This window comes from Scomber japonicus, chromosome 1 (assembly GCF_027409825.1).
Source record: "Scomber japonicus isolate fScoJap1 chromosome 1, fScoJap1.pri, whole genome shotgun sequence".
Taxonomy (NCBI): domain Eukaryota; kingdom Metazoa; phylum Chordata; class Actinopteri; order Scombriformes; family Scombridae; genus Scomber; species Scomber japonicus.
In genome coordinates this window covers 35,421,751-35,448,786 of record NC_070578.1, presented here as the reverse complement: position 1 = coordinate 35,448,786, position 27,036 = coordinate 35,421,751, and the positions used below count along the sequence as shown (strand labels likewise).

Here is a 27,036-nt window from a genome sequence, read left to right as displayed (position 1 = left end):
ATATGAGATTGTGATTTTTAGATTATATATATATATATAAAGTGTACATTTTGTGTTTGTGTTGGTTTTATGTAATTTGAAATGACATTTGCACCATTTTTTACCAAAAGTAAGACTGAATGCTCCTGAAAATGTCAAATGGTGTAACCACAAAAGAATGATAAATATTAAATATTTAATCCACCTACAGTGTATTTAAGTGAACTTATACTAATAATTACTTCATTTAAAACATGTAAATGGTTCCTAATTTACATGATTCCCCAGATTAAATTTAATATTTAGAACAATTGTATTCCATTACCTTTATTTAATATAAAAAGTTATAATGTAAGATCATGCCTGTCACAACGTGGTGAGGTTTAGTTTGGGGTTTCTGTTGTCTTATCTCAATGTTGTCTTGTCAGTTCCTGTTTTATTTTGAAAATTAACTCTCCTCTCGTTTCAGGTCACTTGCCCTTCCTCATGTGTCCCAGTCTGATTGCCCTGAGTGTTTTCACCTGTTCCCCTTACCCAGTGTATTTATTGTCTGCGTCTTCCCTTGTCTTGTGCCAGTGTGTTTTGTGTCATGGACGACGTCAGTCAGGTATTGTCTTGTTTTTTGCCGTCTGTAGTGGTTTTTCTTGCTCGTTGGATTTCTTTGTTTTTCGGTCCTTTTTCCTCCCTTGTGGAGAGATTTTTGTTTTTTAAGAAGGCTTTTCGTTTCCTGAGTTTTTCCCTTTCTTGGAGATTTTTGGCTCATTGAATAAAGACATTAAAAACTCTGCTTCTGCGTCCAGAAGTCATTGCCGGTCCCTGACAATGCCAAACTAGTTGATATGGTGTTTTATTGAGAAATTAGTGTTTTCTGGCAAGTTTTTATGGTTTCACCACTTAGACATTTTTGCCATAATCCTCTAATATATTTTCTCAAAATGGATTAAAATTTTAGAAATTTGATGCTGGGTCCACAAAAAAAGTGTGCAATTTATTCATGTTTATTTTCAGACTTTAACCCCTTTAAGTTTGACTAAACCACATGGACAAAAAACCCCACCATTGACCCAGATATTTTACTTTGCTGCTGTTACAGAAACCTGATCAGTATTGTGCTGTATTTTCTGTGTTCTCACCGTATGACTTGGTGGAAGAGTCCTTTGTTAAAAACAGCATTTGTACAGCCTGTTGACACGGGCAATGTCATTGGGACTCAATGTCTTGGCTCCTCCGAAGTTAAGGTTCGGGTTGCTCCTGGCAACGATGGTGGGTTGCCCGTTTCTGGAGAAGGCGTACCTGTAAGATACAAACATATTTTTAGGAGAAACATGCACACACCAACTCCAACTCTAACAATTGTGGTATTGCTATTTATTTTTTCAGGTAATATTGATTCTGAGAGTTTGACCTGAAGCTGCATGGTTGACTTGGTTTGTTAGGTCTTTTGGATTTTATACCTCCAAATGTAATAGTATGACTTACAGTATGAGAACATTATAACTATATACTGAGCACTCCCAATTCAGACAGTTTTGTGACAGTGACTAATTTGCAAAGCTGGTCTTGTATGTATAATAAAATGTTGTATTTTGGAAATCACTCACTTGCTGTAATGCATGACGGAGTCGAAGTCATAGGGAGTTCCCAGGTTGTTGGTCTGCACCTTGTTGAAGTTGTGTTGCATTCCTTTACAGAAAGCAGACCAAAATATAAACACACAGATCTTAGATTTTGAGGTGTTTTCTTCTTACCTTCCTGTCTGTGTCCTCAGAAGACTTGACTGTGAGTGGTGAGTGAAAATAAGCTACAGTAGTGGTGCTTTTATGGAAAAACTGGCATTACTTTTCTGCAACTTTGCAAAGTTATCCAGTGGGTCAGATTGGAACCCTTGGAGGGTTTGATTAAAAAAGGTCCGGCCCACTCTAGTTACATCCTAAAATTATGAATGCAATCAAAATGACAAACTCACCTCTCCATGTTTCTCAGTATTCATAAAAATAGTGTGTGAAACAATGTGAGCTGACCTGACTGGATGTTCTGGGTGAGGATTCTGATATATCTGTCTCTGTCAGAGCGGACTTGCTCGTGGTGGAAGCCGAGAGCGTGGAGAACCTCGTGCTGCACCGTGCTCGTGTACAGACAGCCGTTTCTCCTCAGGGAGACATACTGTCTACCTCCCTGACGGCCCAGGTAGGACCAGCACCTGATACAAACACACACACACACATATGACTGGTGCATTGGATGAAGTGCATTGCAGTTTCGTGTTTAAGATGCAGACTTTGTGGCTCTATCTGAGAAAAATGAGGGAAGGAAGGAAGGAGGGATGGAAAGAAGGAGGGAGGGAGAAAGGAAGGACAGAAGGAAGGAAGGAGGGAGGAGGAAGGAAGGAACAGTCAAAACAGACAGGGTCAATTTGACCCGGGAAGGTTAAGAGAGGGACCAAAAAACAGTCACCCATTCTTGAAATAAACTTGAATTTGAAATTTAATTAGTTTCATGTTAACATACAGTATGTGTGTATATATGTGTGTGTGTGTGTTTTCCTACCCAGATCCAGAGTAGAAGTAGATGTAATCGCGATGCGAGGTCCTCGGCTGGAAGCGAATACAAGTGGCCTGGTGGAAGGAATGCAGAGTCCTGATGATGAAGTTGCGCTCGGTTGTGGCTGCAGAGACAAAGAAAAAAGTCTTTAGAGGTGATTTGTTTATTCATTTTATATTTATTATATTTTTTATTTCATATATATATATATATATATATATATATTATTATTATTATTATTATTATTATTATTATTATTATTTATTTATTATTATTTGAGTTAGTCTATTTAGTTATTCTATTCAACTATTCCACATCTAACAGCAGGCATGAAAATGTTAAAAGTGATCAGGCAGGAAAAATCAGACAGAACATTTGTATTTTCAGACATTGAAGCTGTGGTTTCAATACTTGATTCAATAAACTTAACATTTTTCATGTTGATATAAGAAATATGCTCATTTAAGAGTTGTTATTTATTTATTGCCCGCCCATGTCATTTGTTTGCAATATAATGTTAAATGTCTACCAGAATTGCAATTGTGCATACAAAGGTAATCACTACATTTTTTTCCGTACATCAAATGATGATTTTCCCCATAAATATAGAACGTGCTGAGCATCATGAATATAATGCTGCTACTGGTCTTAAAAAACAAAGTGAGCATATTATAAGATAAAGATTTTACAGCTGTGGTTATTCTAAAGCTCGTTTGATTTTCCACTCAGGGAAACAATGAGCACAATCAAAGAGGCCCTGAAAAAATGTAAACAGCATTTCAGAGATGTGGGACCGGACTTCTTGAAGTTTTTCACCCCCAGACTAACTGGGCAAAGACAAAGAACTTCACACTCTGTCTATTTTCTTTGGGACCAAGGGGTATTTTAACTCAAATGTCAAGACTTCTGCATATTTTCAGGTCTATACTGTACTTGTTTATTCAAGTGAATCCTACCAGAAAGTTATAAAACTGACATTGTCTGGACTCGTTTTCAGGGGTCAAAGGTTAAGTCTCAGTTTCTTACAGTAGTGGGAGGCGATGGTGTAAGGCACTGTTACATAGCGTCCCCTTTTAGGCCATTTGCAGCCTGTAGCAGTGCAGGGGACGGCGTTCCTTCTCAGATTTGGGGCAATGTCATCATGAATCAGCCTCGTTCCTGTGAAACAAACAGACTCACATATAAATATTCACAGCAGGAAGGTGAATTTGAGTTTTACATGACTGCTAGATCTTTACATTTTTATATAGGGATCAACTGATTAACCGGTCCACACTAGTTTAGTTAATTTGATCAGTTGTTTAGTCTATAAAATGTAAGAACACTGAAATGTTTTTTTTTTTAATTTCCTTTTCAAGTTTTAGGAGTTAAAGTCTCATCTCGACAGTCCACAACCCAAAATACAGTTTTTACTGTAAAAAAAGCTTCATATTGTAATTATTCTGTAATATTTAAGTTATTTAAACAATGAATAAATAAGTCATAGTCTTTGAAATTCAAAAGAAATAAAATAAATTATACTTTCTTACGTATGCCAGCATTTGCTCTTGCAATGACGTTAGAAACGTCCTGAGATGAGTCTGGAATTGAAAAAGAGAAAAAGACAACGTAGAATATCAGAAACAGGCAGCAGCATTATTAAATGCGTGTATATTGAAATGTAACTTCAAAAACTTCAACTCACCTCCATCATCTCCTTCTTCAGTTGCACCCTGAGACACAGAGACACAAGATTGAACAATTTATAATCATGTTTTTTTATGCTGCAGCTATTCAGTGAAAACAGGTATCTCCAAATATATTTTTTGATTAAAAGAAAAAGAAAAAAAGTTAAAAGATTACATGCGGTTTTATGTGTTTATAATTGCTCATAATTGAACAATTTCAAAAATTCTTGGTCAGCAACCCTTTTCCCCATTTTAATTCACTGAAAATTGATATTTTGGAGATGCATGATTTTCACATGTAACATCATAATAATCTCAGAGTTAAAATATTTAGTCTTACCGGAGGAACAGCTGTCAGAGAGAGGAGGACGACGAAGAGGACGACTGGAGTCATGATGGAGGTCCTTTCCAGTCAAACTTCAATCTGAAAATAGAGTCAAAATATGAACATTTTCAAATTTTAAATCAACTTCGGTATACATTAGTGCATAATCAGTACAAATTGAACAAAAAATAAATATAAGGAGATGAGTGAAGTTTACCTGTTGAACAGGAATCTGGATGCTGGATGCTCTGATGCTGGATGTTGGAATCTGGATGCTCTGATGCTGGATGCAGCAGGTGCTCGGCTGCTCACTCTTTATAGGCATCTCACACAAGGTGTGGCAGAAGTTTAACCAATATTTGCAGAGTCACCAGTCAAATATTTTTTTGCCATGTAAAGATGAGTTAAGCCACTGAACTGACAGTGTTCATTCAGTAAATGTCAATGTGAAGATGTTATCTGATGATATCACAAATGATAATTAGAAGAAACGAAAGACAAACCAAACAGAACTTGTCGAGAAGGATGTTGACGAAAACCAAAACGGATTTCATCAGAAACTGCTTGTTGACATCGGGTAAACCATGGATAATTTACAAACCATCCAAAACACTGCTGCTAGGATTTTAACACAATCCAACAGATGGTCATATATTACACCTGTTGTAACTTTCTATGCATTTGATTACTGATCATTTTAGAATTTGTTTTAAATCTTGGTGCTCACTTGTAGAGCCCTTCGGGGCCAGGCTACACATTATATCAATGACTTTCTGCATCCCCACACCACAAACCAAGCTCTTAGGTCCTCTTGGACTCTCTTAGTCAAACAATAGAAACTGTTTCGTAACATAGAGATTATTATATTATCTATTTGTTACTTATTTACCATTGGAAAACTCATGATAAGCAACAAACGCTAAGAACTGTCTAAAATGGCCAAGTTCTGTAAAAATTGGTCTCCATAGCGCCCACAATTGTGGAACAAAGTTTCTTTGATGTTAATGAAATTCTGTGAGGTTCATTGTTCTCATCATTGTCAACATAATACATATATATTTTTTATTTTTCAAACATTAATTCAACCATTATGGATCCAACTGTTTGAAAAACATGATTTTTAAAAAGCAGAAAAATGAGTCATTACATCAGTTTGGGTTCCCCAGTTTTTTGACCCTGCCAATTAAGTCCATTTGGTTTGTTGATATTTGGAGTTTTGTCTGTTGACTCTCTGAATGATTTTTTAGAAAAACATTTAAAAAAAACACTCAGCGTGCACTTTATTAGGGATGCCTGTGCAGTCTAATGCAATCTAGTACAACAGGTCATAGTGGTTGGTGTATTCCAGTGCAATACAGTATATTGAAAAATGTTCCTATGACCTCAATAAATAAAGTATCTATATAAAGTATAATTACCACCTTATTTGGAACAATGCAAAAACAGAAACTGGCACACTCGGCCCTAGAGGCAATGAGAGCTGGACCGCCAGGAGTTGAGGCACTGGGAGCTGCTTCACACCAGCCTGAACAGGGGATGGCTGCTCGCCAACCGGAACTGGAGGTAACCGCATGTCAGCCAAACCAGGACGTACTGTAGCTGGACGTCAGTTGGATCAGGAGTTAGATGGAGCAAATCAAAACAGAGAATCCAACAAAGACAGAACAGAAAAAACAAGGCTGAAATAAGCAGGAGGTGGTTACAAACAGGACACAGGTGAAATACATGATGAATCAACTAAGATGGGAAAATACAGGAACTAAAAATAATAGAAAACATACACAAGGAGAAAACCTTTTAAAATAAAACAGGAATTAAAACACAACTGAAACTATAGACAGGATGTGACAGTAACATTGGTACATTGCACATACGTTATCGACGTACAACTGGGACGATTATCCTGATTGATGACATGCTTCACCTGTCATTTAAACCACATAGGACCATACTGGAATGACAGAAAACATGCGAAACCATCACAAGGGCCCATTTTGCACATGTTCAACATATTTCCCACTGCATGTGTTTGTAAATGAATTTATTCTTATACCTGTAAAGTCAAAGTAACATTTGAATTTGAAACTTTATGTTAATTTATATTCAATTTTTTATAAATATATTCTAAAAAAGACGTATAAATTGTAAGGATAAAACAACTATTTACAGTTTTCCAATGAACCACAATGTCAATGTCAAATATCAAGACCTTGTGATCAGTCAGCATGACTATTATAACAATAACATAAGCAGCTGACCCAGGCACTGTATTAGCGCCATCACGAACATAGCAGTCAGTGTTTGTCATGGAATTAATTTTCCTTCATGTTATTTCAACAGTTGCTGAGTCATCATGCTGTGATTATTACTCAATATAGAAAGGAGATGGTCTATCTATCAACATATTTTACTACATATTGAATGGAAGTGAAAATAGTTGGCCCGGGAAGGCACCAAACAAAAGCATTGCTATAAGTACTTGAACAGGAAGTTAATTGACTTTAAGGATGAGTAGTTTATTTGTAGTTTTATACTGACTAGCCTACTCGAATCAAAAAAACAGTAACACATCATTTGTTCCTTTCATTTGTTCCAATCTCTTAAACAGTCTCTCCTGGAAATTGCGATCGCAAGAATTAATGCAAAATCAAGCAAAGTTACGTTCAATACATAGACTGTATAAAATAAATGGATGTAACATCCGTGACGTTACCCATTGGTTTGTGGACTGCTGCTCGGAAGCCAACAGTTTCGAATCTAGGCATTTCAGGCATAAAAGCTTCATTTCAAGCATAATTACCACCTTATTTGGAACAATGCAAAAACAGAAACTCGCGCACTCGGCCCAAGAGGCAAAGAGAGCTGGACCGCCAGGAGTTGAGGCACTGGGAGCTACTTCAAATCAGCCTGAACAGGGTATGGCTGCTCGCCAACCGGAACAGGAGGTAACCCGCATGTCAGTGGGATCAGGAGTTAGACGGAGCATAATAATTACCTGTCATTTGAACCACACAGGACCATACTGGCACGAAAGAAAACATATTGTCCCACTGCATGTGTTTGTAAATGAATGTATTCTTATACCTGCAAACTCAGACTTGCTCTTGTTTTGCGTCTGGCTTGTGTTAAGTGGAGCAGTTTCTAGTGTTTCAGGTTTTTCTCCACATTTCAGCATACAGATTGGTTCATAATGAGTCTGTGTGTTTTTAAGAATTCAGTGGAACTTTAAAGTAAATGGGTATGCCTGATCAGGTTGACTGGACATAGTTTGTTTTGAGTAGATGAGTCAGTAAATTTTAACCCAACATTCCTCTATAAGAAAAGCGCTTGACGATGGTGGAAAGGCAAAAACTCCCATTTAATAGGAAGTAACCTGGAGCAGAAACTGGCTCATGTGGACAGACATCTGCCTCGACCAGTTGGGTTACGAGCAAGGTGGATTCGTCTGATAAGATAAATCTGAAAGCAGGAATGGTTGCATGGATCAGATTGGAGAGTTGCAAATGTGAATCTATTTACAAAGACAAATCTTTCCCTAACTTGCTCTGACAGACACTCAAGAAAAGTAACCTTTTTTGTGCTGAAACATCATTACAAAATGTACAGAATATCAAGAAAAGGACATCAATCTTGTTCTATGTGCTTCAATAGACCCACTGTTTTACACGGGAAGGCTACATTGACTCTGAGATTGGTGACAGATGAACAGATGATGGTAACAGTCTGCAATCATTTCCAAACTCCAGTATTCGTCCAAACCCAAATGCAGGGTAGAGGGGTTCGGTAAATGTGGAGTGGAAAGTGTGGAGGTGGACCTGTTTGATAGAAGAGACTTTGGAGGGGAGACTGTAGAAGGACAGAGTGCCTGCAGACCAGTCCAGATAAACTGCAACTCTGTTATAGTCAGAGAGCGGATTTGTGGATATGTCTGTTGCTGTGTTATTGTGCCAGGCAGTGTAACCCTTTTCAGAGCAGAACAGACTCCAGGACTGATCATTCCATCCGAAACAGCAGTCATCGCTGTCTCCTCTCCTCTTGACTCCTCGGTATGTCACTCCTATATTAACCCTTCCCCTCCACCGTACCTCCCAGTAACAGCGTCCAGTCAGACCATCAGTACACAGCAGCTGTTTCCACTCGTCAAATCTCTCTGGCTGATCGGGGTATGGCTGCTTCTCTTTTTCAACCCTCACTCCTTTGTTGTCTTCAGACAGAATGAGGTTTCTGTCAGCTGTGTTTGGGTCCAGTGAAAGCTCACAAGCATCTGATGGAGAAAGCAAAAACAAATGATTTCTGGGATGTCACCCAATCTGTTTCTATTCAATGGACTGTCATGAAATATGGCGCGCACATTGACATTCCAGTCGGGATGAACTCTAATAACTTTGATGAAATTCAGCATGCAAAAACATGTAATTTGTCAAAGGTTTGACCAGCAAAATTACAAAGGAAATTATTGCAATTGACAAATAAATTTTTTTTAAAGTAACTTATTTAGTTATTTGTGAAGTTTTTTGGACTGTGGTGGTGATGGTGTCTGTTCTTCTTTTGCTTTTGGGTATTGTTACACCCCTAAAGTCAGTAAGGGAAGATACTTATCATCTTATTAAATTATCTTATTTATCTTACTTGTATTACTCTTTAAACTGCTTCCCCTTGGGCATATTATTCAGAGACATTGTGTTTTTTGTCCCCATTTTTACACTGATGATATGACCAACAGACCAACAGACCCTGGTATGCTGAATGCCTTTGTAATGTCAAAGAATGAATGTCAAACAATTTTCTTCAGTTGAACGCAAACAAAACAGAGATCCTTGTCATTGGGTATATGGTATAGCAAATGCTGCCATCTGCTGGTTTTCAAGTGAAACACATCAGGCCTGTTGCAAGAAATCTTGGCATTTTATGTAATTTAAGCTTTGAGCAGCACACCATAAAACTTGTGCATCAAGTTTTTATTATCTTAGAAATATTTCTTAATTTTTAAAGAAACAGAGACAATTTCATTTTAATATCTTTTATCTAATCGTGTTTAGATTATTGCAATAGCCCTTTTACCAAAAATCTATTGATTGATTCCAGATAGTACCAATCTCAGCGGATGAATTTTTAACCAGGACAAGAAAGACAAGAAAGCCTTTCCTGATTTTATTTTATTTTTAATGTTCCTTGAATTGCCTTTATCTCCTTTAAACGATGGTTTGTCTATTATCTATTTTTCCTATCCTGGATTGGTTTTTACTATGACCCAAACCAATTTACCAATGATCCACCTGAACAGGGCAGCGCAACAACTTTGTTAAGACCACATATCCATGTTAACACTGCCGGCATTGCAACCTCACTGAAAGGAGGTGAATCATGACCCAGTTGGCATACACAATGATAAAGTGGATTGCTCTACACAGAAGAACAATCAAACTAATTTAGCATGATTAGAGGACTCTGCATGTGTTTATAGAACTAGAGTTACAATGTGTAACCCTGAAACTAGAAAACAACTTACACCTAGATGGAGATGGTTTCAACCGATGCTTTCCATGATTGTCAAAGCTGTGAAAGAGGTAGAGAAGTGTCAATGAACAGACAAATCAACACAATGTATAATGTATCTGTACAGTACTATACTCTACTTGAGAGTGTCCAGTTTCCATCGTGGGTCATTGAGTCCAGCAGACAGCACTTTCATTCCTGTGTCTCCTGGGTGATTGAAGCTCAGGTCCAGCTTTCTCAGATGAAAAGGGTTGGAGCTCAGAGCTACAGCCAGAGAATTACAGCCTTCCCCTGTGACCAGACAGCCTGACAAACTTTGAACATATAGACAAAAGTGTCAAGTTAGATTTTCACTTGCATTAATCAACATGTTTTATACTGAAAGGTAAGCTTGGGCAGTATCACAGTGTTATGGTATTCAACTGTAAGGTATGTTTTTCAATACCATCAAAAACATGTACTTCCTTTTTCTTCTAAACTGACACAGTAGTTCCATTACAGTAACATGCTATGTTGTAGTACACAACATGTGCCACTAGGGGTTAGTCATGCATAGTGACTACAGATGGAAATCTAGCCTAAATCATCTCTTTTGTGTATGGTCTTTGTTTAATAAAGACTAAAGATTAGCCAGTCTATATAATTCACCATTCCAAGCACCACTTTATATCCTGATGAAATGTTGGGAAGGTATTAAAGTCACCTTTAGACAGTGTGACAGCAGTAATTATCTTAATGTCACACTGCAAAGAATGGTTATAATGTGTTATTAATCTATTTAAGTGAAATCTGTAAACAAATACAAACCCAAGAATCTCTAATCTACAGCTTGGACTACTTAGTCCAGCTGAGAGTAGCTTTACTCCTGTGTCCTCCAGGTCATTGTTGCTCAGATCCAGCTCTCTCAGATTAGAGTTCTTGGAGGTGAAAACCGAGGCCAAAGCTTCACAGCTTCTCCATGTGAGCTTACAGCCACCCAGCCTGAAGAAAAGAGAAGTTTAAATGTGAAATGTTTCCTTGCTTATCATAGAAATTATCATATTGAACATATTTATTGTTTTCAGTTATCTGTACACCTACAGAGAAGTTTTAGAGGCTTTGACTACTGGCAGCAGCCTCAGAAGACCCTCCTCTGAAGCAGAGAATTTCTTCAGGTCAAACACATCTAGATCTTTTTGTGATGACAGTAAGATGAAGACGAGTGCTGACCACTGAGAAGGAGAGAGTTTGTTTTCAGAGAGATTTCCTGATCTCAGGTACTCTTGGATCTCCTCCACCAGAGAATGGTTGTTCAACTCATTCAGACAGTGAAAGAGATTGATGCTTCTCTCTGGAGAGAGATTGTCCTTAATCCTCTTCTTGATGTGTTGCACAAGCATCTCTTTGACCTCTGTTTTACTTTCAGTCTTTTTCAGCAAGCCTCGTAGGAGACTCTGATTGGTCTCCACTGAAAGGCCCAGGAGGAAGCGGACAAACAGGTCCAGGTGTCCATTTGGACTCTGTAAAGCCTTGTCAACAGCCCACTGATAGAAATATTTGGATCTAGAGGCTAAGCTTCTTTTCAGTAGATCGTTGCCAGTATTGATGAATGTCTGAAGGACATAGAGTGCTGCCAGAAACTCCTGAACACTCAGATGGACAAAGCAGAATGCCCTGTCCTGGTTCAGCCCACGCTCATCAATGAAGAACTGTGTGAATAGTCCTGAGAAGACTGAGGCTGCTTTTATGTCAACACCACACTCTTTAAGGTCGTCTTCATAGAAGATCAGGTTTCCTTTCTCAAGCTGGACAAAAGCCAGTTTTCCCAGCGCGTGAATCATCTTCTTGGTCTTTTTGTTCCAGACTGAATATTTTGAAGCTCTGCCATGATATTTTACATTTTCTTGTTTGGTCTGAACCACCAGGAAGTGGATGTACATCTCAGTCAGGGTTTTGGGCAGCTCTGCTCTCTCTGTGACTTTCAGCACATCCTCCAGAACTGTAGCAGTAATCCAGCAGAAGACTGGGATGCGGCACATGGTGTGGAGGCTTCGTGATGTCTCCATGTGGGAGACGATGCTGCTGGCCTGATCCTCATCTCTGAATCTTTTCCTGAAGTACCTCTCCTTCTGCAGGTCATTGAACCCTCTGACCTCTGTCACCATGCCAACATACTCAGGAGGGATCTGATTGGCTGCTGCGGGTCGTGTTGTTATCCAGATGCGAGCAGAGGGAAGAAGCTTCCCACTGATGAGGTTTGTAAGCAGTACATCCACTGAGGTGGACTCTGTAACATCAGTCACAATCTCATTGTTGTGGAAGTCCAAAGGAAGTCGACACTCATCCAGACCATCGAAGATGAAGACAACCTGGAAGTCTTCAAACCTGCAGATTCCTGCTTCTTTGGTTTCAGTAAAGAAGTGATGTAGAAGTCCCACCAAGCTGAACATTTTCTCTTTCAGCACATTTAGCTCTCGGAAAGTGAATGGAAAGAGAAACTCTATATTTTTGTTGGCTTTGTCATCAGCCCAATCCAGGATGAACTTCTGCGTTAAGACTGTCTTCCCAATCCCAGCCATTCCCTTTGTTATCACCGTCCTAACTGGTTCATCTCTTCCAGGTGGGGGTTTAAACATATTCTCACTTATGATTGTTGTTTCTGAATTTGATGGTTTTTGAGACACTGCTTCTATCTCTCTGACCTCATGTTGATAACTGACCCCTCTTCTGTCTCCCTGTGTGATGTTGAGCTCTGTGAAGACCTGATTCAGAACTGTTGTGTGTCCTGCTTTGGCAGTCCCTTCAAACAAACACTGAAACTTCTTTTTCAGGTTAGTATGTAGTTTATGTTGGCAAACCAGAGCAAGAGTTTCTGAGGAAACAAGCAATAAAATCAGTCAGTGGATTTTGAGCTGATGGATGTAAACATACCACAAACGCATTTTGATTACTTTAATTAATTTAAATAAGTAGTGATTCTTAATTAACTCTACTCTATTCAGGAATTTGACTCCATGTAAACAACTTCATATTTTGGTCAAATTGTCCAGACTAATATAGTTTAAAATTTAGAGTTCATATGTAGTTCTTAAAGGTATCTTACTGCTCTGCAGAGAGTCAACCAGCTGCTCCTGCTTCATTTTCCTTAGGAAATGCTCCATGATCTTCAGAAAAGCTTCGCTGTTGCTGCTGCTCTGGTCTTCTTCTTCATCTCCCACGACTTCATCATCTGCTCTCAACCTCTCTGAGCATTCTTGAATCAGAATTTTCTTGAACTTCCTCAGCTCTTTCTTCACAAAAGTCATGATGTTTGCTTCAAGCAGCTAGAAAAGCACAATATGGTATTTAGACTGGGGACCCAACCTATACAGGATTTTTGGGGATGTTGTCGATACTGACATTAGGGTGTAAAAAACTCTCTCTATATGTATACATAGATGGGGGGAAACTTAAAGGAAAAATCCGTACAGTCAAGCAATTAATATCCACTCATGCTCTGTAAGCAGGCCCAGTTGATTATGATTTTGTATCAACACGGCAAGAGGAAAATATTGAAAGAGGGTTGATTGTTGGAAAGCAGAAATTTCAGTCACAAAAACTGCTCAGCTGGCTGGTGTTTGTATAGGAACAATGATGATGATCAGAAATTGTGGTCAAAATGAATGTCAATTCATCTTATTCTCGATAAGTGGGTGAGTGCATGTGTGGTGTATACCAAGAGAATGGTACAGGTGTAAAGGCTTGACCCCTACAATGTGGGGACTGTGGGAGCATTTTACTGGCATAGTTTGGGTCCACTTGTCACCTTAGAGGGAAGGGTCACTGCAAATCAATACAAAGTTGTTCTGAGTGATCACCTTTATCCTATGATAAAACATTTCTGATGGGAGTGGTCTCTTCCACCCATAGAGCAGAAGGGGTCACTGAATAGTTTGATGAGTATAAAAATGATGTGAATCATATGACATGGCTGTCATAGTCACCAGATCTCAACACAATTGAATATCTATGGGAGATTTTGGACTAACCACATCATGAAACTTTTCTTTTGGAAGAATAGTGCTCATCCCTCCAGCAGAGTTCACAGACAATGCTAAGGAGCCCTGAACGGGTTCGGTTGCACATTGTGGGCCAACACCTTACTACGAAACACACATTATGTTGGTTTTTCCTTTAATTAGAAAAGTAACACCTTTGTACAGTAGACCTAGATAATTGAAAAGGAAGGGATACAATAGAATAAATATTATATTCTAAATGCTTATTAAGCAATCAGGGATAACATTACAGTTGAAAGTTGAAGGGTAATAGCTTTGGACATTGTATGAAAGAGCCGTCTCATGTTATTTGAGGGACCCTTTATGCCTTTAACTAATCTTATTTGGTTGAGGTGAATCAAAGAACCATTTTATAAAAGATGTAATGCGATTATCTTAGTAAACAACATCTGATCATAATCAAATAAACTGAGGGAACCACTGATGTTTATCAGCTGCTAGCGACTGCACATTACACCTGCGTCCTCATGTGACACGTGCAGTTGAAGTGCATTTGAAGTGCAGCCCTGACTGCTACGAAACATGTGTCACCTGGATCTCAGCCAATGCATGAACAGTAACTGACAGCATGTGACATCAAGTTATGTGCAAACTGGTTTGGATGAGAGGGGTTTCCCACAGGCTAATGAAGTTAAGTTGTATTTGATATTCCTTTTTAATTTTGAGAGTCTTTAGTGTGTACATTTACTTACCATGAATATGGAGTCAAGGTTTGTCTGATTTTTCCGAGCAGGTCGAGCACTGAGAACTTCTGACCTCTTTCTGTGAATTTTGTAGATCCAGAAAAAATTCAGTTATTTAAAGACACACATACACATATTTAGTTATATATAGTTTCCATTACTTCAAAGGAATTTGGTTGATTTGCATTAATTTCTTGGAGACCCTAACCATAACCACCATATGCCAAACCCTAATCCTCGCCTTAACCTTAAATTAAGTTTTCAACCTAAAATGTAATGATTTACATTATGGGGACTAGCTTTTTCTCCCCAAAGGGGAGGCGGGTCCCTAGAATGTGTAAAAACAACTTCCCCGCAACAGGAGTAATAGAAGTAATAGAAGTATATATATATATAACAGACTCACTATGGTATAAGGACATTTTATTGATTTACATCATCCCTCCCTGGATACTTAACCTTATTTTAATTGTAACTGTTGCATGCCAATCTTTGAACTGGTGTTCACAGTTTTTAAAGTCTGACTAAAAAACAGAGCTGAACTACAGCACTTTAGAATAACAACAAACTCCATGTCTTTAAATTGTGGGAGGAAACCCACACAGGTACAGAAAGAACATCCAAACTCCACACAGACAGTCCCCAGCTGGCCAGTTATTACAATTAGCCAAAGCCTAAATTATTATGCTTTATAATTATACTTTTACTGATTTATTGTCTCTCCAAAAATAGCAGCTTAGAAAAGAAACTGTTTTCAGTAAAGTGTTGTCAAACAGGTATTGGTATGGTATGGTACAGGTATGTCCAAAAATAGAAACACCTGTTTGTGACTGGCATTTCTTTTTCCATGTGGGTTATTTCCTTGAAGTCATATGAGTTAAATAAAATATACTTCCTGCTACAAGTTCTTATGTTTTTAAGTCTTTCACAAACCATTCCATGATGTTCACTTTTGGACCGGTTACTCTGGGACATGAACTTAACTTAAAGGGCAGGTTCAGAGTTTTTCAGGACTTAAAACAACAGTCAGGAGCCCAAATGAACAATGACACAGGATTTTCTCATGCTTCTCTGAGCTTCAATATAACATAAACAGTCAACATTTAAATTCCAGGTTGTAAATGCCATTGGCCATTCATATATTATCATACTTAGATGCTTTAAATTCTTACCTTGGCTCATCAATCTGTCCTTGCTCCTTGAATGCAATGGGTTCTCGTTTAGACTGGTCACTTTTCATGGACACACAGCTGGGAACAGGTGAGTCTGGTCTCTCTGGACTCACTTGGCTTCAACACAATATGAACAAATTTGAGCATATTAATGAAAATAGGGTCAAAGCAAATGTCAAAACTCATACTTTAGCTCTGCTCTAATGTCTTGCCCACTAACTGCAGGTCATTGAGTTTATATGATAATATACTCATGTGCTTTAAATTATCACCTTGGCTCCACCACCTGCCCTCCATCCTTGAATGCAATGGGTTCTCGTTTGGACTGGTCACTTTTCATAGACACACAGCTGGGTAGAGGTGAGACTGGTCTCTCTGGAGTCAATGGGCTTCAACACAATATGAACAAATTCGAGCAGATTAATCACAACAGATTAAAAGCAAATGTCAAAATTCATATTTTAGCTCTGCTCTACTCTGTCGATCTCTAACTTTAGGTCAGTGGATTCATATAGTAACATACTCGTGTGCTTTAAATTCTCACCTTGGCTCCACAACCTGCCCTCCATCCTTGAATGCAATGGGTTCACGTCTAGACCCGTCACTCCTCATGGACACACTTCTGGGTACAGGTGAATCTGGTCTCTCCCAATTCACCTGGCTTCAACATTCAAATTCCAGGTTATGAACTGACCGCAAATACATTTCACAATTCTGACTTGAGCTCAGTTGTGGTCAGTAAAGTCACACAATAACAGATGTCAGCTTCTTACCTTGGCTGAACAACCTGCCCTCCCTCCTCAATAGGTTCCAGTTTAGACTGGTCAGTTTTCATGGACATACTGCTGGTTATAGGTGAGACTGGTGTTTCCTGCTTCACTGGACTTCAACACAACATAAACCATAGAAGCTGATTTCAGAACTAAACTCTGAGATAGTGAACAGTAACTGACAGCCAGAGAGATGTTCATCTTACCTCACAATGTCCAGACATGTCTCAAAATGTCCAGACGGATCAGCCTTAGAGGTAAAGACCACGTCCTCTCTCTCCTCGGACAAATTCATATTGAAGCCTTTACAGAAACAAGCTGGGATGATTCGTCATGGTAAGGACTGCATTAAACCTCACTGGACCCCTATCAGAAATCACACACACATCAATACTGTAGCAGGTTCGATGAAATAAAGTGTATCCTTGTTTTTATACAACACTGTTGAATTTTGCTCATTTGTATTATTAGTAGTATATACAATACAAAAAATAGAATATATCAAACACATGCTGATTCTACCTAGTGTAAAACAAGGTGCATACATACTTTTCAAATCATTAACCTCAAAGTAATAGACAAAAGTTGGAAATATATATTCACATCTTCAGCCTGAAGTAAATAAGATTACCATAACAATTTCTGCCTCAAGTCTAAAACGGTTAATTATATAGTTTTTTTTCCCAGTGGTATTCTTACCTGTCACACTCAGCCAGATCATTTTGAAAAAACAACGAAAAAAAGCATTAAAATAGACAAAAAACTCATTGATCTTCCTCCTCATGCCTGTGTGTCTGCGTGTGTCTGAATTATCACATGCTACGCACCTCAGTTTAAACTTAACAAACCAGTCCAACCTACAGTAAGGCAAAGTGCCAAATCTATGACATAAAACAGATCACATGATGCTGTTCCATGTTTTGTCCACTAGATGGCGGTAAATCACCTCATCCGCTCCAAAATAAATCAACACTCTCTAAAATAGTTTCAATAAATTAAAGGTTATTAGATTAAATTCGTTTGAAGCAGGTGTATCCCTGGTAAACTGGTAAGAGATACTGATAAAATTTTCTTGTTTTTGATGTGTTCTTCTTTAATGTATGTTTTCATTCAAAAGAGGACAGTGAACTTTATGTAGGCCTATGTTTGCATTTTTGTATGTAAATTATGATGATATATTTGTTCTACAGTCTGTCGAAATATATTAATAAAGAGAAGAAAACAATGTCTAAACCAACTGAGGCAAATTTTGTCCTTAAAAATTTGATTCAAATCATTTATCTCAAGATGGTTGTACTTGACTGACTGTGAATAGTCAGTGAGAATGACACTATAGGTGAATTTTTATTGACCCTATAACCAAGTAGGCCCTATACACACGCGCGCGCTCACACACACTTACACACACAGACACACAAACACTTACATACACTTACACACACTTACACACACACACACACACACACACACACTCAGATCAGATGACGGTCACGTGGTTCAATCAGCTGACTGACTCCTCTGCGGCAGAGACGGAGCTGATCTGACGGGCGGACAGGATGCCTTTCTCCGAGCTGTACTTTAACGTGGATAATGGCTACCTGGAGGGGCTGGTCAGGGGCTTCAAAGCGGGGATCCTGTCCCAAGCAGACTATCTTAACCTGGTCCAGTGTGAGACCCTCGAAGGTGAGTTAAAGAACACACCGGGAAGCTAAAATGCTAACAGCTGCTAATGCTAGCTGTCATTCTGAGCCATTTAACATTAAATCTGCTTATATATACCCAATAACATCACTTTTTATCACATTAGGTATCACTCTATTGTGCATTACTGTCACCCAATACCTGTCATTAATGTCTATATCGTCATTTTACTCAGATTTAAATGAGAAATATGTAATTCACCTCTGAATCAGCTTAGCTAACTAGCACAGTGCTAACAGAAGCTAAAGGCAAACATAACCAAGCCTTCATGGCCTGTATTGATGAATAATTAGTTTTTTTTAGAGGAAGTGAAAACGTTTTTGCAAATGTACACTATTGCGTTAAGACTACAGCTTTGACTGCATGTTTTAGCTCGAGTTACAGCACTGTCACCCCTTCAGGTTTATCCAGGTTATTAATGATTTAAATGACTGCTCCAGATATTTAATTTGGGTTAAAGGACAGTTTCATGATTTATCAAATGTGCCTTAAACCAGCAGTCAGGTGTCCATATGAAGAGTGGAAGAGGTTTTCCTTGCTGTAATCATTCCTCCTGTTCATACTGGCTATTAAACGATCTTCTTCAAATACACATTTAGTGTAAAATGCATTTAAAAGTAGGTGTGAAGCTTATATTCAGCTTCAGCAGTGTGAGTTAGTAATATCAAGTAGATATCTGACACATTTATTGTCTTTTTGCCTCAAATGTCCTCTTAGTGTTTCCCTGTTGAGCTGTGGTGGAAGTATAGTAACAAAAAGACTTTGCTACTAAAAACACTGTAACGTGAAGCTTCATATTAGCTTCAGAGCAACTTTTAAAGACATTTTTTACACAGAAGGACTGTGGATTTAGTCCTCCATCATTTATATTGTAAGTATATTATGAAGGGATCTTCTAATGGTCAGTATGAACAGGAGGAATGATTATAGCAAGAAAAACACAGTTAATGTTCATTTAAACACCTGACTGTTGTTTTAAGAGAGACTTTTTCTAATAAACATCAATATAACTGAGTCCATAATCAAAAATACGTCTAGTTTTATTGTTCACCTGAGCATAAATTTGATGAGTTATGAGTCTGTAAAAAATCATACAATGTATTTTACAACAACTAAACTTCACATTCACAGACTCAATGTTTGTTACCAATAAAATAATGTCATCAAAGTATCAAAACCCCTGTTACATCTCTCTAAATCAGTTTGTTCTTCCATCTTTCTATTTATAGAATGAATAATTTCTCATTGCAAAAAAAGACTCCAGGTTGCTTTGGAGAATCAGAAGTGTAGATGATGTAGAGTATTGTATAAAACAGTGATAAAGTCATATTCTGATACACTATATAATTTCAGCATTCTTCAGGGTACTCAAAGTTTAATTTTATATAACACATGTTAAAAAAGATGCTCTTTAATCAGCAGTTTTTTCTCTGTCCGCTTGTTTCGTCTGCAGACCTGAAGCTCCACCTGCAGAGCACAGACTATGGCAGCTTCCTGGCCAACGAGGCGTCTCCTCTCACTGTGTCCGTCATCGACGACAAGCTGAAGGAGAAGATGGTGGTGGAGTTTCGCCACATGAGGAACCAGTCGTACGAGCCCCTGGCCAGCTTCATGGATTTTATTACGTAAGCAAAAAAAAAAGGCTTCTTGAACCGTGACTGTCACTGTTAATCTGCCTGTTTTGCTTTGAAGTTTAGTGAAAAAAAATCAGACATACATTATATTTTATTGTATGCTACTTTGTTCCAACTCTGTGATGAGAAATTTAGAAAGAAATTAAGACAAAAATTATGTTTTAGGCATATTTTAACCCATTAATTGGATTTCGCACATACTTACCACTCTTGACAACCATTTTTCAAAGCATACCATACATTTTCCGGTCGTTTTCTCACCCACAAGACGAATAAATACATGATGAAAGCAGTTTAAACATGTTGTTGTCCACTAGTCCTCATATAAGTCAGAAGGGACAAATTCCTAAGTATCTTATGCCCATTATACATTGCAGAGGGAATGGGCAATAACGGTTTTTCAAGCTTGAGATTGATTCACGATTAAATTCAAAATGCAGGATTGAAACAACAAATATTTTTTTAAGACAGTTTTGTAAGAATCAGCACCAGATGCTTCAACTAAGCCGAGCACATCTAGTTTATTAATCAGTTTCAGCACAAATAGATCAGAAAAAAGTCACTAATGGTTTGTGCTTCTTTTTCTGCAGACTGCTGCTAGTTAATGTTAGTTTGCCGGCAGGTTGAATAAACTGTAAAGAGCAGGATCTGGAAACTGTTCTGTTTCAGTCCAACGCTCTCAATCAGAGATGATGCCTCGCCAAACTAACAGAAACCGAGAGCAGAGATCAGTGTTCAGAGTCATTTTCAGTCAGTCCTAAATACACTATAGTCCAGTTTCTCAGACTTAGATTAAGACTAGTCCCAGTCTAAAGACAATATTCGGTGAAAATATCCATTGAATCTACGAGTTCTGTAAGCTACTGCAGAGAAAATAATCACCTTTTAGTTTAGTTTATTTTGCACAAGTTAAAATTTAGACAAGAAGTGACAAATAATAAATAATATACAGAGAGCAGGGAGAGGCAGAAAACCCGAATGGGCTTTTTTAAAGTTCAAAAATTCACAATATTACAGAAAATAGCTATAGAAAATAGATGCTACTTTTTAACTACAAATTATCTACTTGTGCATGTTTTAATAACTCAGTTTTATCATTTAGACATTTCACACATTATGCAAAAACAAAAAAAACGAATTAAAAGTAATTCCAGATATTGCCAAAGTCCATCATTATAGTGAATTTGAACAATAAAGGTGATTAAATGTTTTCTAATTTCAGTCACATTTGATGTTTAAAATGAACTGAGACCTGCAGAAGGTTGGAGAGACATTTAACATCATAAGTAGCTTTAAAAGTATACTGTACTGTACACTATTAATGGGTTAAAACATGCTCCAAAGACCTATACAATCATTCAAGTAACCAAATAGAGGAAATGGTTAAATCAGTGACAGACAGTAACTTCTCTTTGTAATAACTTCTTCCCCTCCTACCCGCTGTCCTCAGGTACAGCTACATGATCGATAACGTCATCCTGCTGATCACCGGCACCCTGCACCAGCGAGCCATCTCTGAGCTGGTACCAAAGTGCCATCCGCTGGGCAGCTTCGAGCAGATGGAGGCGGTCAACATCGCTCAGACTCCCGCCGAGCTCTACAACGCCATTCTGGTGGACACACCTCTCGGTACGCACCGCTCTTCTAAATGAGCTGCAGTTCAAATTAAACAGGATGTGAACACTCAGCAGTAATGTCTCTTACTGAACAGGAGATGGTGCCAGATGTTACTCTACGTCGGTTTGATGTTTATTGTGTTTGTTTTGTTTTTTTCAGCTGCTTTCTTCCAGGACTGTATATCTGAACAGGATCTCGATGAAATGAACATTGAAATCATCCGTAACACACTTTACAAGGTAAAGCTTATTTGAGGTTTTTTAGATATTTTGTAGATACTGCAGAGCACTTTTACTGACACTTTTTGCACAGAGAGCATCTTATCATTACTTATTACATGTATATACACATATTACTTTTATTAGTACAATTTTTGGGTATTTTTAGTACACTTTTTTTACATTTTTACATTGGATAGTTCGAGATGAGTTTCTATGTGATGTTACATGCGGCTGTCTTAAGTGTGGATGTAGGTGCTGTAAACCAAGCAATTTTATGTAAAGGATAAATAAAGTATCTCTCTCTCTCTTTCTCTTTCTCTTTCTCTTTCTCTTTCTCTCTCTCTCTCTCTCTCTCACTCTCTCACTCTCTCTCTCTTTCTCTCTTTTTCTCTCTTTCTCTCTCTCCCTCTAAAAAAATAAGTGTGAACAAGATAAAGTGAAAGCAAAGTGACAGCAAAATAATTTAATGAAGACAGAAGAGGACAATAGATTAAAAATCATGAGAAATCTAAATATTATAAAAGATGCTGACAACTAAAACATTACAAATAGTTTGTGGAAAGTTGTGAGACAATATACAGGGAGATGATTTGTTTTGATAAGTCATTTAATTCATAATCTTCTTTCTTAAGCTAATAAGATTTTAATCAAGATCTGAGTGGATTGTGTGAATTTATTGGTTGTTTTAAAAGACGTTTTGATCCGTGTCCTCTCAGGCATATCTGGAAGCCTTCTATAAGTTCTGCTCCAACCTCGGAGGAACCACAGCTGATACCATGTGTCCTATTCTGGAGGTGAGTCACACACACACACACACACACACACACACACACACACACTCCTTTTTTTAATCACTACTCCTCCATTAACTCATATATAATTTATTAACAAGTATCACAAATTTATTTACAACCCAAATATTCATCTAGTGTCAAAAAATAAATAAAACCAACTCATTAACACAGAACCTCCTCTTCCATATAACTCTTATTGAGCTCTTATCTTATTGAACTGATTAAGAGTTGCACTTTTCACCCCACAGATTCAAATAGACATTTTCTTCACTGTTGTACAAACATGAATTTCTTTTTAGGTTAAATTCTCCTCTAAAATTATAGCTCCCCCTCCTCTCTGTCACAGAACATTATTTTTTTCTTTCAACATAATTTGTGTGGTTAGATTATGTCATTTCCTCCTCCAAAGAAATAACACAAACTGTCAAACTCTGCTTCATTATATCAGAGCAGTATTGTGCTTAAACTGGGTCTAGTTTTCATATTGACCTTCCTGTCTCTTCTTGCAGTTCGAGGCCGACAGAAGAGCCTTCATCATCACCATCAACTCGTTTGGCACAGAGCTGTCCAAAGAGGACCGCGCCAAGCTCTTCCCCCACTGCGGCAAACTTTACCCAGAAGGCCTTGCTCAGCTGGCCCGGGCTGATGACTACGAGCAGGTCAAGGCTGTGGCTGATTATTATCCTGTAAGTCTGAATGCCAGTGAAGCTTTTGAAGATTTTTTGAAGCTTTAAATGTGTGTTTTCTTTCCAGTTTGTTCCTTATTAGTTGTATTTTAATAAAGTTCAACAAGAAGTTTATCGCTTAGCATCGTGTCACTGTGTCTGATCCTTTGCTCACATCATCCTCAGGAGTATAAACTGCTGTTTGAAGGAGCCGGCAGCAACCCAGGAGACAAAACGCTGGAGGATCGCTTCTTTGAGCACGAGGTGACACACACACACACACACACACACACACATACACACACACACACACACACACACACAAGCAGAGGAAGTTACTTATAATGGTTATACTAGTTTTTACAGGTATTTGAACTTGAGTTATCACTTTGCATTAGGAGTGTCTCTATGTTCTTTGTATTCAGCACACAGTGATTAACATGGTTTACAGGGGACATCATTTCAATATGTTGAATTTGTTCAATTCAGAATAAAATTGTTCCCTAAAGTCGTTGAGTGGCCCAAGTGAAGGTGTTAGTGACAATGAGTTAGCCTTTTGTGACGATCATACTCGCCTCAACATATCAAAGTGGCTCTAAATATTTCTAGAAACCCAAAACGGTCACAAAACTCTTAATTCCCACTGACACTGCACAAATTGGAAATTGTGGAATTTGAGCCACTAAAGGCCCATTTATGCTCAACGTACGTACGAAAATGTATCCGTCCTTTTCAAACGATGTTACCGTCACTGTTCACATACTTCCATGCGTCCTTTACGTTGGCATGGATGTTAACCAATACATCCACCAGGGGGCAGCATAGAGTCAAACGTTTATGACAACAACAAACTCAAAAACAAACATGGCGACTGTGGAGGAGATATTGATAATGTTCCTCTTGCATAAAATACCAAAATGATATGTTTAAAGTTTCTAACCAACTCGCAAAACCTTTCCTCAAAAAGTTCCTCCATTGTTATTTCTTCTTCGTGTCTCACTAGAGCTACGTATAGAGTAGTGACAGCAACACTGCCCCCCATGGTTTCCGGTGGTACTGCTCCGTTTGGTCCGTAGCCGTAAACTTTATGGAAACGTGCAGAAATACGGACGAAATGAACGCAGAGCACGGACAGAAGGCTCCGTCGGTATCCGTATTTAACGTTGAGCATAAATGGGCCTTAATACTACATTACCTTCAAATGTGGCATAAAATTATCTTAAAATAACAATAATATTGTTTATCACCATTTTTTCAGGGACAATATATCTTTCAACAAAAGTATTTATTCTGACAGGTCTAATCAGTGTTGTGATGTTTGTTCACTCATCATTCTTCTATCTCTTTCCTCCTCTTCCTCCTCTTCCTCCTCTGCAGGTGAAACTGAACAAGCTGGCCTTCCTCAACCAGTTCCACTTCAGTGTCTTCTACGCCTACGTCAAGCTGAAGGAGCAGGAGTGCAGGAACATCGTCTGGATCGCTGAGTGCATCGCTCAGAGGCACCGCGCCAAGATCGACAACTACATTCCCATCTTTTGAGCCCCTCCACACTCCTCCCAAACCACCCCCAATTCCTTCTCCTATCATCCCATCGGCATTTCATTCGGTCCTGTCCTGAACAATGTCTCCAATATCGCACCTTGGTGTTAAAGTTCCCTGATGCCTCAATGTTAAATTTCCTCCATTCTTTACACGTTGGTGTGAGTTGGTTATTTTAAAGCTCCAGTCAAAGCTCATTATTGCTTAAGAAGTGTAACAAAATAATCAACTTTTTAACTAGAATAATATGAGAGAGGTTTGTTGTAATCAGCTCCCCAGATAAGCTGTCGTATCAAAAAGGAAGACGGCTCATTTGACTGTCAAACACTCATCTCTTGACTGTCTAAACTTTTTGGGGCTCAGTGTGTTGTTTTTTTTGCAGCGTGCTCTGTCCGCCTGACACTTCAGCTGATAAAATAAACCCTGAAGAAGAATTTGCAATGCTGAAGTGGAACAACAGATGAAGTTTAGATTAGATTTCTCCCCCCCCCCTTGAACTCCTAGCACACAACCCCCTAATCACCTTTTTGTTGAGATCATGTTCATCTCAAGGCGAATGAAACAAAAAAAGTCCGGTATATTGTATGTTTTTGGGTTTATCACCTACCAAAATCAGTAAAAAGACTAAAATTAATGACTCTCAGATCGTCCAGCTCCCAATAAGTGGACATGAAAACATTCCTCTCCTCAGTACCAGCCACCGCCAGGCTCTATATAACCTGTATTTATTTTTGTTTTAGTGCTAGGTTTTGTCAGCATGTCTGGTCTTACTGTGGTTCTTCCCTCCCATAAATACATAACGAGTGAAAGTGTGTGAGCCCCACCCGATTTTGTCGTCTTAACTAGATTGTTGTACGATATTAAAAAATACAATCCAGCTCAAACAGGAAGTTCTGTCCGTCACAGCTTCCTGTTCGATCTGTTGAACTCTTGGAATGAGGCAAAATATTGTGAGTGAGTATATGACAGACGTAATGTTTAAACTATAAAAAAAAGGATATATAGATATTTAAATATATGATGATATGATTTTTGTTCTTTTCATGCTGTACAAATTGATTTGTCGCTGTTTTGATCTGTTTCTTACTTGTGAAATGTGTTATTGTAAATGTGAAAAAATAAAACAGACTCAACACTGATGCAACTCTGCAGAAAGTCAGAAGTTTGTTTCGAAATGGGAATTTTCTCTTTGGTGGTTAAAGTGATGGATGCAGTAGATAGCAAAAAGTAAAAAAAGAGACATTTTGATGTAAAAATATGCTTATGTGTGATTGGAGATTTTGATTTGATTTGAATGCCTTTATTGTCTTTCAGGCTTTAGACTTTTAAATCTTTTTTTTGGTGACACAGGAAAACAAAACTAAGAAACGAGCAAAAAGTCAGTTTTCAGTAGTAAAAAAAAAAGACATTTTGATGTAAAAATATCTTTTTTATATGTGTTTATGTGTGATTGGGAGATTTTGATTTGATTTGAATGCCTTTATTGTCATTGTATAACAAGATTAAGAGAAGTTTTGTAATTCTGCTCATAGGAAAAAGTGATTTAAACATTCACTTTTCTACGTTAGGAAGTATCAAAAAAGGACCCAACACATAGCTGAAATATGTCTGAACATTTGAATGTGATCCAATGCTCTGAAGCCACTTAGACATTGTCAGATTGTGTCTCAGAAAGTTCAATCTGAATTTGAAAGTAGTATTTAATTCTGATTTGTTACCTACAGGTGCAAATATTCCCCTTTTAAGAGTGATTCAACACAAGCTGAAGTCTCTTTGGGTGTAATTGGGTCCAATCAGGATGTTCGTCTCCAGCTGCTGTGTGAGCCGCCTGCAGGTCTGTCAGTTAACCTGCCTCAAAATATCAAAGCTCTTGAGAGGGAATGAACAAACCACAAAAAAACAAATTGAACCATGACTTTACACCTGAAAACTAAAGCTCGGCTGTTTGACCTGCACTGCTCTGTGGGCCTGACGGACTGGGACATGGACAAGGAGCTGAAACTGGCAACAACCACCGACCAGTTTTATCATGGTGACAGTTTTATTCACTCCAGCCAGCACAGAAAACAGCCGAGGCCTCACCTGATGCTACAATTAGAACATGAATGATGATAAGAGTAACTTTCCCAATTAGAAACGAGTCCCATTCAAGGTTTCTTATTATATTCATGAACTTATGAAGGCATCTGTTGAAT

General features: G+C 38.2%; 3 protein-coding genes across 3 annotated transcripts; 1 reads left to right on the top strand and 2 right to left on the bottom strand.

Annotated features, from left to right (window-relative positions):
• Positions 1-1,139: 1,139 nt before the first annotated feature.
• LOC128362544 (hatching enzyme 1.2-like) lies at positions 1,140-4,837 on the bottom strand. Its single transcript, XM_053323363.1, has 8 exons — positions 4,730-4,837; positions 4,205-4,232; positions 4,050-4,100; positions 3,547-3,678; positions 2,527-2,644; positions 2,001-2,179; positions 1,581-1,662; positions 1,140-1,272 (listed from the first exon to the last, which is right to left on the bottom strand). Exons 1-8 carry the CDS (start codon positions 4,835-4,837, stop codon positions 1,140-1,142), a joined length of 831 nt encoding a protein of 276 aa, XP_053179338.1.
• A 5,307-nt stretch (positions 4,838-10,144) lies between these two features.
• Positions 10,145-16,258, bottom strand: LOC128353875 (NLR family CARD domain-containing protein 3-like). Its single transcript, XM_053314247.1, has 7 exons — positions 16,173-16,258; positions 15,888-16,017; positions 14,738-14,803; positions 13,091-13,310; positions 11,089-12,859; positions 10,816-10,989; positions 10,145-10,322 (listed from the first exon to the last, which is right to left on the bottom strand). The coding sequence occupies exons 3-7, from the start codon at positions 14,738-14,740 to the stop codon at positions 10,145-10,147; spliced, it is 2,346 nt and encodes a 781-aa protein (XP_053170222.1). The 5' UTR covers positions 14,741-14,803; positions 15,888-16,017; positions 16,173-16,258.
• A 1,926-nt stretch (positions 16,259-18,184) lies between these two features.
• Positions 18,185-26,014, top strand: LOC128354985 (V-type proton ATPase subunit d 1). Its single transcript, XM_053315119.1, has 8 exons — positions 18,185-18,353; positions 19,825-19,996; positions 21,456-21,634; positions 21,782-21,861; positions 22,560-22,637; positions 23,147-23,323; positions 23,489-23,566; positions 24,680-26,014. Exons 1-8 carry the CDS (start codon positions 18,227-18,229, stop codon positions 24,839-24,841), a joined length of 1,053 nt encoding a protein of 350 aa, XP_053171094.1. The 5' UTR covers positions 18,185-18,226; the 3' UTR covers positions 24,842-26,014.
• Positions 26,015-27,036: the final 1,022 nt, after the last annotated feature.